Source organism: Dermochelys coriacea, chromosome 1, assembly GCF_009764565.3.
Source record: "Dermochelys coriacea isolate rDerCor1 chromosome 1, rDerCor1.pri.v4, whole genome shotgun sequence".
NCBI classification, from domain to species: Eukaryota; Metazoa; Chordata; order Testudines; family Dermochelyidae; genus Dermochelys; species Dermochelys coriacea.
The window spans coordinates 57383581-57400478 of NC_050068.2; the positions used below are offsets into that span (position 1 = coordinate 57383581).

At 42.4% G+C, this 16898-nt stretch overlaps 2 protein-coding genes across 9 annotated transcripts in view; both read right to left on the reverse strand.

Moving 5' to 3' along the window:
- Window positions 1-1237: 1237 nt before the first annotated feature.
- On the reverse strand, window positions 1238-7266 carry MLNR (motilin receptor). Its single transcript, XM_038368908.2, has 2 exons — window positions 6134-7266; window positions 1238-3187 (listed from the first exon to the last, which is right to left on the reverse strand). Exons 1-2 carry the CDS (start codon window positions 6903-6905, stop codon window positions 2874-2876), a joined length of 1086 nt encoding a protein of 361 aa, XP_038224836.1. The 5' UTR covers window positions 6906-7266; the 3' UTR covers window positions 1238-2873.
- Window positions 7267-8496: 1230 nt separating this feature from the next.
- Window positions 8497-16898, reverse strand: part of FNDC3A (fibronectin type III domain containing 3A) — a 219804-nt gene continuing 211402 nt past the window's right edge. For all 8 annotated transcript variants that reach the window (XM_038410965.2, XM_038410958.2, XM_043504514.1 and 5 more), the window contains 2 exons: window positions 16266-16393; window positions 8497-10896 (listed from right to left, as the gene is read on the reverse strand). In XM_038410965.2, the coding sequence (XP_038266893.1) occupies window positions 10582-10896; window positions 16266-16393 (443 nt within the window). In that variant the 3' untranslated portion in view covers window positions 8497-10581. The remainder of the gene's footprint in view (window positions 10897-16265; window positions 16394-16898) is intronic.

A 16898-nucleotide genomic window follows, 5' to 3' on the forward strand; every position in this document is an offset into this window, starting at 1 on the left:
GGCTGTGCCCTCAAGGGGTTAACTCGTTCTTAATGTAGCCTCACACGCTACAAGGCAGCAAGAATTGAGGGAGGAGAGACAGCATGGCAGACAGAGACAGAGACACACACCGTGTGTGTGCGTGCATGTGTGTGTGTGAGAGAGATGCGCATTTCCTTTACTTTTCCATTTACTTTAAGTACGCTGCCCCACTCTTAAGTACACTGCCTTGTTAAGTTAATCAGCAAGCTGAGACCACAGCTGCTGCTAGGAAGCTCCCTCAGTCCTGAGCCCTATCGTGTGTCCCCCCTGCTCTATGGAGATGGGGTAAGTGGGGTGCAGGAGCAGGGGGGAGAGGGACACCCTGACATTAGCCCCCCTTTTCTCCCCCCCACCCCTCAGCAAGCAGGAGGCTCAGGGTGCAGCTCCAAGGCAGAGGGTAGGAGCAGCACATGGCAGTGTGGGGAGGGACAGCTGAACTGCCCAGCAATTGATAGCCTGCTGGGTGGCTGCTGCACAGGGAACTTAGGGAAGGGGGGTGTTGATAGGGGGGCTGTCGGTCCATCCTGGTTCCAAGCCCCCACCAGCTGGCTCCACCGGGCTGCTCTTCCTGCAAGCAGTGGACGAAGAGAGCAGCTGCCAAACGACGTTATAAGGGAGCATTGCGCAACTTCAAACGAGCATGTTCCCTAATTGATCACAACGTAACTATGAAACAACGTTAACCGGGACGACTTTAAGTGAGGAGTTACTGTATTCTGCGATGCTTGGGAAAGGGATATTTACAATGCGGACACAAATGATCTTCCTACCAAACAGGGTAGATTTCATGCCATCACGGTAACCAGAAACCAGTTTGCTTCTGGCATTTTGCGCTGATCAGCAGCAATGTATTATCTCCCAATCATAATATCCAGCTCCAAGTGTACCACGAGTAAGAAACAAGGCAACTTCTAAATACCTTGCCAGAAGCTGATATGGATCAGGAATGCAGGGTTCCAATATTAAAGGGTTATACTGACATTACAGTGGCTGGTGTGCCACAAATGCTACAGATCAGACAGAACAGAGCTGCTGACACTTCTTCAAAGTAAGGAGCACATTTTATATAGGGTGTGTCTGGTAGATGGTTTTCCATTCTATTCACAATCACATGGGGCACCTCCCCTTTTGTTTGTATTCAGGGGGGCCACTCCCCCTCCTACCTATGATCCCATAAGATCCCAATGGAAGCTACAGGAATTGCTCACAATGAAAAGTAACATGGAGGAAGTATTTAAAGTGCTTTTAGCAGGTCTTTCAATAACATTTAGCAAGTGGAAATGAAGAGGAGGTGCTAGCACCATGTAACCTGCCAGCTCTCAGCAGACCACAATGTGGGATTATCTGATCTAGATTAGACAAATTAGTATCAGACTAGTGAAGCTCACAAATCAATGTCACAAGGCTTTGTTTTAAATACATCTATTTATTTACAAAGTTCACAGGAGAAAATGACGTCTTCTACCAAACCCACAAACTAGCAAATATTCTTTGTTCTTTTGTTAATTTAACATTTTGAAACGGAAAAAAACCCAGCCTTGCAGTGGTGAGAAGTTGCTGCAAAGCAAAGGCTGTATGTGAATGGCATGCCATGAGCTAACTGGCTCCTCTGCCCCATGGCCTTTATTCTAGCCAGCCAGTGCTCCCTTTCGTTAAACTAAGGGTTTTGTCTGAGAATTTTAACGCCTGGGAGGGGTTTGGGTCAAACGCTCAGGGAGTCTATGCTGGAATTTTTAGTCATGTTTTAACATGTCCACTCATACCATTGTAAACATTAGTATAGACAGGACACGTGTTACTACACTAAGGATACAGAACCACAATAGTTAACACGGGTTAACTAATGTGTTAAAACACAACTAAAATTAAAGTATAGCCATATGATCAATTACGCTGATGTGAATGCAGTTTAACTCCATTGGTTTCAGTGGAGTTGTTCCAGATTTACATCAATGTAGCTGAAAGAAGAATTTGGCTCTTCATGTATAAGCAATATGCTTTGACTATCCACAGATAACAATACCTTGTCTTCCTATAGCTCTGCCTGACACTACCACATTCCTCACTAAATCGTCTAGTTTTATAATCTGGGTTTAAAATTTGTGGTCTCAGTTACAACTAGAAAGTTAACCTAATGTGAGCTAATTATTGCATATATTTAATAAGGAACAACACTACTATTAAAATTATTACAGAGGATTGGTCCATATTATATAAATTAGAGACCCCTTAAATTGTACAGGTCATACCTAAGGAACTGATCCTGGAAAAAAGCATGCACTTGAGCAACTTTACTTGGGGGAGTTTGGTGACGCTATTCATGTGAGTAAAGTTACTCATGTTTGCACAATTAGACCCTAAAATCTTAAACTCCAATCTTGCAGGACACTCACATGGATGGACCCCTGCACGGAGCTCCTTGCAGTGGGGCCTTATAGTTTGTAAGATCTTGTTAATGAGAAATCAATTTCAAAAGGGCAAAGGTGCTCTTGGAGGTTCCGTGGCTATCAAACCCAAACAGAACAACCTCAATATTTGGCACTGTCTCTCACAGACAGACCTAAAAATTGTACATAGCAATTTTTACAGATTGACATGTAATAAGTTAACAATGGGGTTTCTGGGTAATTGACGTCACCTCGCCCTTTGCTATTTTGTTGCCTTTCACTAGTTGTATGCCAGTCTCACGATTCTAAGTTGCCTATTCAATACAAATATTAAGAAAAAATACAAAGAATTATAAAACTCCACAAATAGCAAAACAAAAATCTAGTCTTTTATGACTATAATGCTAGAATTAACTGCCCTTCCATTATAGATTATCTCTCTAAAAGTCCATCTGTGAAGCAGTCTCAGAAGGGGGTTATGTACTCTTTTTTTATGCTAGCGCTGGTCTCAGTGTAGCCACCAGTATCTCGGGTAGCACTGAAAGCCCTTTTTCCAGATCTGCGTGGGAGCAGTAGTTTGTAGACGGCTGCCCTGTATTTCTTTGAAATGAGATTGTAGAGGATTGGGTTGATAGATGCGCTCAGATAGAAAAGCTGCAAAGCGAATATATTAAAGTACTGGGAGAAAAGCATCATGCTGGTATCCTGAGTGTTTATAAATATGATCCTGCCCACATGGAATGGCAACCAGCAAATTATAAATGCCAGAACCACTACAGCTGTAAGACAAAACAACACATATAAAATAGTTAATGGTCAGGATTCAGACTCATTAAACCACTAACATTCTGAATGTCTAGGTACCAAAACATATAATATATTGTAAATCTGATTCTGTTCTCATAACTTCCTCTTCTTACACTAGTGTAGATCAGGAGTAACACCAGTGAAGTAATGAAGTTATATTGGTGTAAGAAAATGGGGACAGCATCACATCCATTAACTACTTTTCAGAACAAAATAAGGTAATTGGGAATCTCTCCAGCAAAATTCCTAGAGATTATTTAAAACGGGAAAAAGTACATATTTTAGTGAATATAAAATTGTAAACTATTGTATCTTCCCTATAATAGCAAACACAGTAAAAATGAATTTATGTAACATTTTCAACTTCATTTATGTAATATGAAAATTAAGAGGAAAACCAGAATGAGGAGTGTTTTTGTAAAAGTGCACAGCAAATGTATTCTTGTCATCGATTTATTTTTAAACATGGATACGTTGAAAAGGGCCGTTATGCCTGTTCTAACACGCTGCACAGTTAATGTGTTCTCTCTACCGGGCTCTTACTATAATCTACCGTGTGCATTATTTTTAACTATTTCTATTTACAAGTTCACGAAACACATACAATTCCTTTGTATTACTTGTGACTTTTCAAAAGATAACATAGGGACAGTCAATTATAGAAAAAAATTAATGGTCCAAATTCATCCCTTGTGTAATTCCACTAGCTTCAAAGGAATAACCAAGGATCAGTTTGACCCATAGGTCAAAAGGGTCATCTTGAAATTCACATTTCTGTCAGAAAACTTGGTCATACTCTAGTTGAAAGAAGTATCTAAGGTTACTACATCTGAAAGAAGTTTGCAAACGTATTTTTCTCCAATGGTTTTAGTTTCTTTGCTTTGTGCAACTGATAGTGCTCTGTATGTAGTCAGTTTCTCTCTTGTTAAAAGAGCTTTACATATGGCAACAGAGGCCGAAAAACCTTCTGAAACATCGGGCCAGAATGTATAAATGATGCTTAAAAGATTCCAGTTGTTGATTAAAATTAGCCAATATATTACAAAAATTAATGCTGGCAATGTTAATTCAACTCTATAAGTGTTAAGAACCTAAAACTAACTGTGTCAATGCATGTAAATAATTGAATTGTTGAAAAACAACAAAAGTTCTAAAATCTATTGTATACATTTTTCTCTAAGCACTTATATCACAGTTATCACAGAGTATTTTAATGACAGGTTTCAGAGTAGCAGCCATGTTAGTCTGTATCAGCAAAAAGAACAGGAGGACTTGTGGCACCTTAGAGACTAACAAATTTATTTGAGCATAAGTTTCATGAGCTTCAGCCGGGGTGAAAGCAAGGGGGTACCGGCCGGTACGGTGTACCGGTAAAAGGTTGCTGTCAGTACTGGCCAGTACAGCTGACATTAATGAGCTGCTGTGGCTTTAATATCGCTGCCCCTTTTGCTCCCTCCCCACCCCGGCCGCCGACCGGGGCGGGAGGGGAAAGAAATAGCTGCCCCGGGACTGCGATTTAAAAGGGCCCGGGGCACCGGCGGCCGCTGCCGCTACTGTGGCAGCAGCTTCCAGAGCCCCGGGCCCTTTAAATTGCCACTGGAGCTCCGGGTGGCGTGGGCCAGGGAGTGCAGATGGACTGGCTGTGGGATGCTGACCCACTTGCCCCGCCCCTTCTGCCCAAGGCCATGCCCCTTCCGGGAGGGACAGAGCAGCCCCATACCGGTAAGATCTGCATTTTACTTTCACCACTGGCGATAGCTCACTTCATCGGATGCATCCAATGAAGTGAGCTGTAGCTCACGAAAGCTTATGCTCAAATAAATTTGTTAGTCTCTAAGGTGCCACAGGTACTCCTTTTCTTTTTACAGAGTATTTTAGTATCTCCTCTGCTTGCAGATAAATGTTATGCATTTCTGCAAGCATGGCTTTGTGGTCTAATCAATATTTTCTAAATACATAGACGGCTGGGAGCCACATGTTCAAATACCGGCAGGGTCTGTTCAACCCTTTGCATTTCTCCTGTAGCTGTCCGATACAAAATAGGCGTGTCAGATGAAGCCTTAAAAGTAAAGGGATGAAAATCAGTGCCATTGACGTCAATGGGAGTATCACCATTGACTTCAATGGAGCCAGGGTTTCATCACAAGTCTTCTTTGCCGCATAGACCCATAATGATTTGTTAGCCCTTTTCGTAAACATGTACCTGACCCCAAATTCTCCATTCCCTTGCTTCCAGCCCGGTTATCCACCTCTGAGATGGCTGAATTTCGGTTGTGCTACACAGATAAAGTTAGTGAAGTTAGTTAGCTGTTAGGAAGTATTTTAGGTAGTAGATATCCCACATATTACTTAAAATAAAATATTATAACCAAGTGCATTTGGGAGGTACTGATGACTATGGTGCACGCAAGTGTATGAAAGCAAGATTTAGCAAGTACACCAGAAAAGCTGCTAACAGGGAAACCTATTAGGCAAGGGGAAAAAATATCCTGGGAAGAGGCAGAAGCCTCCTTATTAATTTTAAACTGGGCAAAGGTTTGGAGAGAGCATGAACCTCACCTACAGCTAGAAATTGGCCGAGTCCACCTATAGGGACCAGTGGTGGCTTGCTGCGGTCAGAGGTCCCCAGGCCCCACTGAGCAGTTTGACCTAAGGGACTTTTCCACCTCTGATGTCCCTGCTCTCACACACGTCCCTGCTGAAATCGGTGGGGTGCAGACCCTGGCCAAATCGTGCCCTGGGAAGTTCTCAGGCCTTTTCACCCGGCAGCTCACCCTGGAGCCACCCCGCAGAGGTGGGCCGGGGGGGAGGGAGCCAGGTTGCCTTGGTCTGTACATGGCTGATGGAGCCCAGCCTGGGGGGAGCTGGGTGGTACCTGGGTAGGGAGTGAGGGAAGGGGCCGATTCCCTGGGACTCACCCAGGATCCTGATGGTCTGTCTGTGCCCCTTCTCCCTGAGGGCCGCGTTGGGGCCCTGGGGCCGGACTTTGCTCCTCCACAGCGCCCTGCCGATGAGGCCGTAGAGCACGTTGAGGCAGAGGACGGGCAGGATGAAGTAGCTGGTGGTGACCCACAGCATGACGCCCAGCAGGCCGGACTCGGTGGCCAGCGGCGTGAGCCGGCACTCGCGGCTGAAGTCGGTCTGGTTGTCCCGCTGCTCCACGCCCACCAGGAAGAAGAAGGGCCCGGCCGAGAGCAGGGCGAAGGCCCACAGGGCCCCGATCACCGCCTTGACCCGGCGCGTGGTGATCACCACCTTGGCCTTGAGCGGGAAGCAGATGGCCAGGTAGCGCTCCACGGTGAGCGCCGTGATGTGCAGGATGGTGCAGTAGGTGCAGGCCTCGCCCAGGTAGTGGGAGAGGCGGCAGAGCAGCGGGCCGAAGATCCAGGGCCGGGAGCGCCAGAGGCGGTAGAGGTCGAAGGGCAGCCCCAGCAGGATGAGCAGGTCGGAGGCGGCCATGCTGCCCAGGTACAGGTTGGTGGTGCTCTTCAGCTCCCGGCAGCGCCGCAGGACCAGCAGGGTCAGCACGTTCCCCGCCACCCCCACCAGGAAGAGCCCGAGGCACAGGGCGGTGACCGGGATGAGCGCGGGCAGCGGCAGGGAGCTGCAGAGCCGCTCGTCGCACGGGGACCCCGCCCACGCCTCGCCCTCGGCGCTCGGGGCGCTGCTGTTCTCGCCGCCGCCCCCCATGGCGCCGGCGGCTGCGGCTAGGCCCGGGGACGGGGCTCGGGGGCGCTGCCCGGAGCTGCGAGAGAGGCGCCCCGGCCGCCGCCCATGGTGGGCAGCGGGCGCCGCGCGGCCGGGGCCAGAGCGTGGAGCTGCCGCGCGAGGGGCCGGGCTGAGCCGAGCCGGGCCGGGCTCCACTGTCCCCTCCTCTCCCCGTGCAGCTTATATTGCTCCTGCGCCTAATCTAATGACTGGCCCCAGCACATCGGAAGCCCATTTTTCACTGCTGGGTAAGTGACAAGGAAAGCCAGGGGCAGCCCCAAGCGCGCACCTGGCTCCAGCAGGCTTTGCTTAGAAGCGCTCCGTCGAGGCTCCCAGGCAGGGATCAGCGCCCTCCTAGGCTTAAAAGGAAAAGCACGAGTCAGAGCTGGGCTTTAAAAACCGAACTGAAGCGGGGCTTTTAAGGTAGAGGTTTTCGTTCGGTCTTTTAAAGTCGGCATGAATTGACCACCACCTTCCACCAAAGCTCAGAACAAACCACCTGGGAGCCATTGATTTTCTCCTGCTTTCAGCCAAACCGTTGAAGGGTGGATGCTCTCACCCACTGCACCGCCGTCAGCTGCGTGCTTATGTGCCTGAAAGTTCTCACCCCCGAGCTCACCCTTCAAGGAATATGACCACAGCTTCCAATTTGTAATGAAACTCAAAACTATAGCTTGAGAGCATCATACAGCTTCTGATGCGGTTGTGACTACTTCACCCAGATCTATTTTTCCAGCCATGCCACATTTAAAATGTAGTTCGTCCAGTAGAAAACGTGCACGATTTACAAGCCAATGTTGTGCGGGTATACGCAACTTCAGTTTAGAATCTGAAATACCTGGTTAAAAGTTGCAGTCCCTGCTTTGATCTTACTCACAATTCCCCGTGGAAGTTTTGCCTAAACAGGGGCTGCAGGTACGTATGACAAAAATAGATTTAAAAACTTGTATGAATGGATCATGTGGAAAAATAGACAATTTTCTTCTGGGCAAGAATTAGCTTTTTGTACTGTAACTGCTATTTTAAATTACTGCTTCTTAGTCTTCTTGCACTAACTTCTTGTACTGCATAAAGTAGGTTATATGCAGCATTTAGGAACTATAGAATATTGGGATCTACTTTCTACAATGAAAGTGATTGAAGTGAGCTGTAGCTCACGAAAGCTTATGCTCAAATAAATTTATTAGTCTCTAAGGTGCCACAAGTACAATGAAACTGACTTTTTAATCAGCATTTACATTTAATACCCATTCCTTTCTTCACTAACAAAACAATATGGTTATGAAAGCAATAAGGAAAAATAATTTACAGGAGAGCAAAGCGAAGTTTTAAGAAAGACACTTAGTATAGCAATGAGGAATTTTCCTAATCTCCCTATCAAACTGATGTTGGAGACAGTGTCTGGTCACACTCATTTTGTCATAAAATGGACAGAATGCTTAAAACCTTGCAAAAGGAGAAGAATACTATTTTACATGAATTGTTGTCTTATTAACAACTATGTCAGTCTGCCAGAAAAGTGGAGAAGTCCAGGAAAAGTTCAGTTATATCCAAAGATCAATTAACAAACATGGAAAAAGAATGATACTTTTATTTTCCACACATTGTAAAGATATTTTTGCTACATAGTTGGTGTCTATTTCTATGAGATTATACATTTTTCATCTGTATGAAGTCCAACATTATACAAGTTTAAAGTGATATGTTTGGTACTGTATCTATAACGTTTTAAAAAGTTTAGTGTTTTTTTGGAATGTACAGTATATGAGGTAAAATTAAGATTACATTAAAAACCGTCTTCACTGCAGTAATCTGCACTGAGGTTCAAATGGCAAATACACTATTAAATGACATTTACTATCAAAAATAGGAGTTCATTTGAATTTTTACTATGAAAAACATAAGCCACTGCAGTTTAACTGTAGTGACAAATCTTACCATTTTAGACATTCAACCGTATAGAAATCTCTGGGCTAATACACTCAATCTCATTTGTACTGCCGAACATGGCACTTTTAAGAAGGTTCTAGAAAACATCTGCTGTCACTGTATTTTGTGGGAAGATATCAGCCTTTACATAAAAGTGACAAATTTAAAATAAAATGTAAACATACAGTACATTTTAAAGACAGATCATTCTTACCACTTGAGGGCCAAGTTCTTATCCATTTCTTTTTTAAAACAAAACTCAACAACATTATTCTACAGCACAGATCATTGGACGTAGAAACAATTACAATACATGCCCGTTCTAATATAAGAGAAATTCTTCAGAGATCTTCAAAACACAAGACAGAGGTTCTTTTTATTATTATTTTAAGACTGACAGAAGTGCTTAATACCATTAAAAATGCTAAATCCAACACAAGTAGAAGTCATTAGTGATCCACTATCTTGTAACTGAAATAAATTAAAACTAATGACAAAATGGATAAGAGATAATGTAAGTGTGATGAGAGGAGAATTTTTTTTTAAGATAGTTTCACTACAAGCTTTATGTAATTGGCAGTCATTGACATCTGGCAAGATGTTCACCGGGCTACTTGATAAAGTTAAGTCTGGTCATTCAAGAACTCACAAATGCAAGCTCACAAAACATTGATGAATTATGCAATTGCAAAGTGCTCTAATGCAACATTAACTACATGCAATCAACAATTTGGTACAGTATCCAAAAAGACATTACATTAAACGTTAGGTTCTCGGGAAAAAGAAGGTTGAAGTTTTCTGGTGCAAATTATTACACACTCCCCCCTTCCCCTGATTTGGTGCCCCAAAGAAAAAAGGCAGTGCTTCATTCCCGTGGTCATGGCAAGTGAATGTAGGGGTAACAGCAAAAATTATGGTTATCCGAGAAAATTTATACACATTATCAATAGAGGGCACATATATCTATATAAACAGCACCCAATCAAATAAAGGTCTTATTTCAAAAATGATTTTTAACTTATTTCTTTAGTGTTAGATCAAAAAAGCTCCCTCTTTTCCATGTTTGTAGGAAGCTAAAGAGGCATTTTTATGAGTAATCATATCGGGGCCAAGATAAACCACTTGTGCCATATCTTTTTAGTCTTACAAAATGTACATTTGCAGTGGAAAACTCTACATTTATCAGATAAGAATCTTCTTTCATGCATTCACTTCCATCCAGTTTACTGCCTGAGAAGAGCTCCTTCTATTTTTCATCATAATCCTGCTTCCCAAATAATTAAGAGAAATGCGGAGGTAGAAATACAGCGCTAGATTGCTTTCACAGCATCAGACTAACATTTTATACAGCACAAGTTTGTTAGTGTAACTTTTAAATGCATTTTACTCATTTCCTCCCTCTCTTATGGTACTAATCCTTAAAAATGTGGACCAAGTTACCATTATTAAACTCCTGCTTATTGGTCAGAACCTTATAAGGATACATTGCTTGCCTTATATAAAGTTTGTACTGCAAAAAGGCATGTTAAAGGAAATATTTCTGTGGCTTGCATTCTATAATCTGTGCCAACATCTACTTAATAAGCATTTTAAGTGGCTGAAAAGATGTGCTACAGTCCCAATGCTGATGCTAAATGCCTGTTTCTCTAAAAGCAAGAGAACAGAAATATTTTTAAAATAAGAGAATTTAAAATGTAATGGGCAGCATTCTAGAAGAAAATTGTTTTTCTCACTTTATTACAAAGTACTGAATGATAAAGGCAATCAGAATGGAAAAGATAGCAAAGAGCAGAAGGATGACAGCAGCACACTGTTCGTCACTTAGTGTCTGTTGTGTCCTTGAGATTTCCACAGTGTCTTTGTTGGTGCTGGTTGGTGGTTCAGTTCTCTGAGAGATGAATAGTACTGTGGTACTGTAGGGACCTATCAGGTCCTGATGACCTCCTGTTTCTTGGCACTGTCGAATGGCACACACACGAAAACGATATTCACAGTTCAGCTGGAGGCCTGAATGCCGGAATGACCAGTCAGGCCCCTTATAAATCTGTCAAGAAAAAACAAAACAAAACTAAACAAAAAACACTTCTAACGAACAGGCACATTGTGTTTACTGTAAAAATTTAAACTAAAAATGCCATACCTATAGTTTAATAGGTCTCTATGTTAACTGTTGAAGTTATTGTGAAAATAGCAAGTGCTTCTTAATCACTTGTGTTTTCAGTGACATTTTTCTAGCCATATAGGCAGAAAAGATTAACAAAGATTAATGGAAAAGAACTTTAATGCCCAATTAAATTTATTTTCAGTCTTTTGGTAAAATATGTAGCATTACAAACTCCATTAGATCATAACTTGCAAAGCACCAAATGTAGCTCCTGTAAGAAGCCTTCACTTTCAGTAAACATTTTAAGTGTCAAATATGATGTAAACCTCATTGTCTCATCATGGGTTTCTAGGTGGATTAATTAGATGTCAGATTGTATGCAGTGTTCTTGTAGCTGGGTCAATCCCAGGATATTAGAGAAAAAAAGAGGTGGGTGAGGTAATATCTCTTATTGGACCAACTTCTGTTGGTGGCTATTAGAGAAACAAGCTTTTGAGCTACTTGGAGCTCTTCCTCCCTGAGCCCTGGGGAAGAGCTCCGAGTAGCTGAAAAGCTTGTCTCTCTAATAGCCACCAACAGAAGTTGGTCCAATAAAAGATATTACCTCACCTGCCTTGTCTCTAGATTGCAGATTACCATATTCATCAATTCTAACCAAATCCATCACATTTTGCTAAACTTAAGTTACACTCTCTTAAAAAGGTCACCATAAATTCTCCCAGCAAACTTTGGATCTAATAAAGAGCCTTGCACAGGGCCAGATTTAGGGGCAGGCAACCGCCTGGGGTGCCATTTTTGTTGTTATCATGAATGAATACAGATTTACGGATCCTAGCATGCATATTTATCATCTTACATGAAAGGGATAAATCATTCATCAAAGTCGTAAAATCGGCTACAAATGCAATAAAAAAAATAAGATATTCAGAAGTTTAACAAATGGAGAAGGGGGGGCACCAAAGATGCTCCTCCCCTGGGGCTCCATTTGGTCAAGGGCTGGCCCTGCCTTGAAAAGCCCTCTTTGTGATTCTTCTTACCTCACCAATTCAGTGGTCCCAGCACTCTGCTAGTGTTCATTCACATTGTTTCTTAATCTATCTATTGGGTGACTAAACCCTATCTTTCACTGAACTCACTGCTTCTTCTACATTCTGAATGCCTGCCTCCCTAAAAGCTGAGGCCTGGTCTCCTAAGAATCCATGTTTGTAGATCCATTTATGTCTGTGGAAGTCTCATTGAAGCCAATGAGACTCCATGTAGACATAATGGTCTGGGTGGGTGGATTCATATGCTGTGTGGATGCCCATCACAAGTGCAGCATACGTTAATTTCGCTGTTTAAATGCTTTTATCTTTTTCTCTCCCATTATTCAATCTCATATTTAAGTGCAGTACAGTAAACAAACATCAAATCATCCAAAACCTTTTCCTATAGTTGATTTCATAGTATTGAACATCGTCTAGCAAATAAATGCATGCAACTACTAATACGTTTAGCGGTGGAAAAAATAATCAAAAACTGTTTTCTAGATTTAGGTCTGGATGCTGTTGCTCATTTGTACTTACAGGGTTAATTTACTTACATAAATAAATGCTTTCTTTCAGAGGTTAATAAATCTAAATAACTATGTGACCCTGTTTTGCTTGTCTTGATGCAAAATTTAATTTAAAGATGTTTTATGAACTAATATAATTAATCAGATGCACAGTCAGATTTCATATAGCTATAATATATTTTCAGAGGAAATACAGTACTTCTCAAACTGAATTTGCTTGAAGATTGTAGAAATAGTACATGAGAGCTCTTTCTACTACTTGCTACATAAAGTGTTACAATAACCAAAATTTCACATCACATTAAGGGCAGATCTTCTAGTCTGGTCCAGCTATACTGACAGCTGCCCTACTTTACACCTGGCTGCCCATGGACCCAAGGGACCATTCTGACAGCCAGGGACTTCTAGAATATATAGACACCCTGGAGACTCCCCTTCTTCCTAGACACAGTTCCCACACTAAGGGATGGGAGACAGGTAGTATAGGAAACCCTACAGCAGATCTATGCCACAGAGGATTCCCCTACACAGGGGGCACCCTCCACTAGTAGATCTTAAGGCTGGCCATGTCTATACTACAGGGACTATAGTAGCAGAGCTACAGTTCTGTAGCTCTGCTGGCATAATCCCAGAGTGTACGCACAGCCTATGGAAACGGAAGAGGTTTTCTTGTCACTGTCACCTCCTTGAGTGTTGGTAGCTAGGTCGATGGAAGCAGTCTTCTGTCAACCTAGTTGCATCTCTGCTGCGGATTAGGTCTATATAATTATGATGTCAGGGGTGTGGATTTTTGCACTCAGCTGTATTGACTTAAAATTTAAGGGTAGCCAGACTGCTTTTTTGTATTGCTGGAGTAGCAAAAAGCAGCCTTAATGGACAAGAGAATCTGGTTCTAAGGCCATGTCTACACCTACCCCTAGATCAGAACTGCTGCAATTGATGTAATGGGTGTCGATTTAGCGGGTCTGGTGAAGACACGCTAAATCGATGGGAGAGCGCACCGATTGTGAGCTCCACCTCCCCAGAAAGTTGGCAGGAGAGTGTTTCACATCAACCTAGTGCAGTGTAGACACCATGGTAAGTGGATATAGCTACATCGATTTCAGTTACGTTATTCACTTAACTGAAGTAGCATAACTTAGATTGATTTACTGTGATAGTGTAGATGAGCCCTTAGTGGTTTAACCTAATGTATATGCTCATTTACATGTTACAGGCCAGTTCCCCAGCTGATGTAAATTGGCGTAGCTCCACTGAAGCTCTGCTAATGTGCACCACCTGACGATCTAGCACTATACATTTTGTAATAAACAGTTAAGCACAGTTTCTATCTTGGCTATTCCAAAAGGGCTTCTCACCATAGTATCCACACACCTTTAATATCCTGTTTCCATCCAGTATCCTGCTTTAATTTCCAGTGATAGTTTTTACAAACTTAATACTATCTTTTTAAATCTACCTCAATTTACAGTGCTGAATAATTACAGTGAGGCACATGTGGTCACACAGATTGTTTTTTCCAGTGTCAGTGTCAGGCTTTAAGAGTAATCTTCATTTTCTTTTACAGTACTTTGGCAACGTGCATCACTTATCAAAAAACAGTCCAACTCTGTCTCTAGAGGCAATTTCACAGCATTTAATGAACTCTACTGAGATACTGAATGCTGCATTTGCAACTTTAAAGTTACAAAATCAATAAACAGAATATTTACACGGCAAGATAAATGCCTTGGACTAACTACAGTGCCACTTGTACTGAAAGTATAATAAATGGAAGTAAAATACATAACACTATACTGTATGTACTGATTTATGAGACTAGTAATGTGCATAACCTATCAAAACACAGGGCTACACTTATTTAATTCGGGCCCATAATAAAATTACAGTATCTCAAAATTAATTGTGCTTCCTCTTTGGAAGGAAACCTGCTTGCTTAATAGTGTGAAACAGAGGTCACAAGTCTAATTATATGTCAATTTTCTGAGAGTTTATAGAGAAAGACATCAGAAGCTAAGGTGGTATTGTACATCCTCTGTTAAAAGGAGCCTATTTTGTTATTTGGCATCTCAAACTGCATATCTACATGGTAAAAACTTGAAATTAACTGAAAAAAATCTTAACTGTTTGGCACTGGTGGTTGCAGCATCCCCTATCACTGGGAAGGAAATGAACGGCAAGAAACTAATGACTGGAATGGGATACAGCAGCTTCCTGCAAGCCAACATTCCATCGTATCTACACTGCCTATGGAATTCTTCTTGTTGGGTAGGGCCTGTCTGCTCTACTGTGCTTTCCATACACCACAGATAATACAGTGAAACTTTCTAGAATATCAACAGCTTTCCTTGAACAGTCCATGATGTGCAGTGAACATCTAGTTTGTTTACTCTTTCTTCATAAATCTTGCTTCCATTCCTTTAATTAGTTTGTTTCCCTTTTCTTAATTCCTCCCATTCGTGGACATTTTCCTGACCCAGGTGCAAAGAACTGTACATAGTATTCAAGATGAATGTAGATTCGTAGATTCAAAGGCCTGAAGGGACCATGGTGATCATCTAGTCTGACCTGTATAACAGAGGCCATAGAACTTCCCCAAAAATAATTCCCAGAGCATATCTTTTAGAAAAACATCCAATCTTGGACCATTGGTTAAAAATGGTCAATGATGGAGAATCTACCATGATTCTTGGTGAACTGTTCCAATGGTTAATTACCCTCACTGTTAAAAATGTACACCCCATATCCAGTCTGAAACTATAACATTCTTTTACTGAAGTCTTTTCCCTCTGTAAACATTTCAGAGGAAGAAACCTGGGGAGTATCAGCTTTTAACACAAAATCAGCATGGGTGATAAATACAGTAACTCCTCACATAACGTCCTCCCACTTAACATTGTTTCAAAGTTACGTCACTGCTCAATTAGGGAACATGCTCATTTAAAGTTGTGCAATGCTCCCTTAAAACGTTGTTTGGCTGCCTGCTCTGTACGCTGCATGTAAGATTTTGTGAAGAGCAGTGACTTTACAAGGAAGCATTGCACAAGTTCCTCTTCTCTGCCTCCTCCCCCTCCCTCCCAGCGCTTTCCCCATCGCCAAACAGTTGCTTTGCGGCGCTTAGGACTTTCTGGGAGGGAGGGGGAGGAGTGGGGAAGTGCTGCGTCTCCACTCCTCCCCCTCCCTCCCAGAAAGTTCTAAGCCCGCCAAACAGCTTTTTGGTGGCGCTTAGGACTTTCTGGGGGCGGGGAAGGAGCAGGGATGTGGCGTGCTCTGAAGAGGAGGTGGAGTGGGGGTGGGAAAAGGTGGGCCTGGAGTGGAGCGGGGATGGGATGGGAAGAGGCGGGCCTGGAGCATCCCCCAGCAAAGCTGGTGCCTGCTCTTCTCCGGCTAAGCTGCCACTGCTGCTGCGAAGGTGCTCCTTAGCATCCTTGCCTGCAGCAGGCTGTGCCTGTGTGGGGTAAGGCAGGGGCACTTCCCAGCCACAGTACATAACAGTACTGTACAGTTTCTAATGCCTTTTGTCTGCCCCCCCCAAATTTCCTTGGAACCTAACCTCCTGCATTTACATTAAATCTTATGGGAAAATTGGATTCGTTTAACATTGTTTCACTTAAAGTTCCGTTTTTCAGGAACATAAGTACAACATTAAGTGAGGAGTTACCGTATAACATTTGACCTGAACATTCTTTAATTGCAATTAACCTTTACCAATACTCTTTACATAAACATATTATACTTTTTTAATAAACTATACCTGTTTAAATTCTGAGTCTTTTCCTGCCAGGACCTGAAGACTGTAAATAATTGGATCACCTTTCATTGGCTGCAAAACCTCCCATGTGATTTCACAAGTGTGATCATTTACTCTCTCTATTCTTGGCGCTGTTGGAAAAAAGCAAATACATTAGTTAACTGTGTACTGTCTCAAGTTAGTGGTTTCCACTAATTTGTCAACTGTAGCCTCTATGGTATTTTGTTTCTGAAACACAGAAACAAAAGATTTAAGTGCAGAGATATTTTTCTTATCCACTTCTCATGTTGACTAACACTACATAAATAAGGATGCTAGCACACTGCTTACATGCTTTGTTTCCTCCACAAGGAAGCAAGGACAATTATGATTCTCATGAATGAATATCATAAGAAAGGTTAGTTGCTATGAAGAAAGTAGTCTGAACGAACTTTTATTGCAGAGAAGTGTTAAGTAATAGATGTAGATAAAGAATTGCAGTTTAAGATCAACTGACCCAGTCTGAACACAGGAATTGCCGTACTCAACTATCAGACAGCGACAAGAACCAGATGCTTCAGAGGATAGCATAAGAACCCTTAGCAGGCAGAGACAGGATAATCTGATACCTCCCCGCCACCAAATACAGAAAGAAGA

Coding starts and splice junctions, on each gene's coding strand:
- MLNR (XM_038368908.2), bottom strand. CDS start 6,905: ATGGGGGGCGGCGGCGAGAACAGCAGCGCCCCGAGCGCCGAGGGCGAG. Junction 3,188..6,133: donor ACAGACCATCAGGATCCTGG/GTGAGTCCCAGG, acceptor TTTGTCTTACAG/CTGTAGTGGTTCTGGCATTT.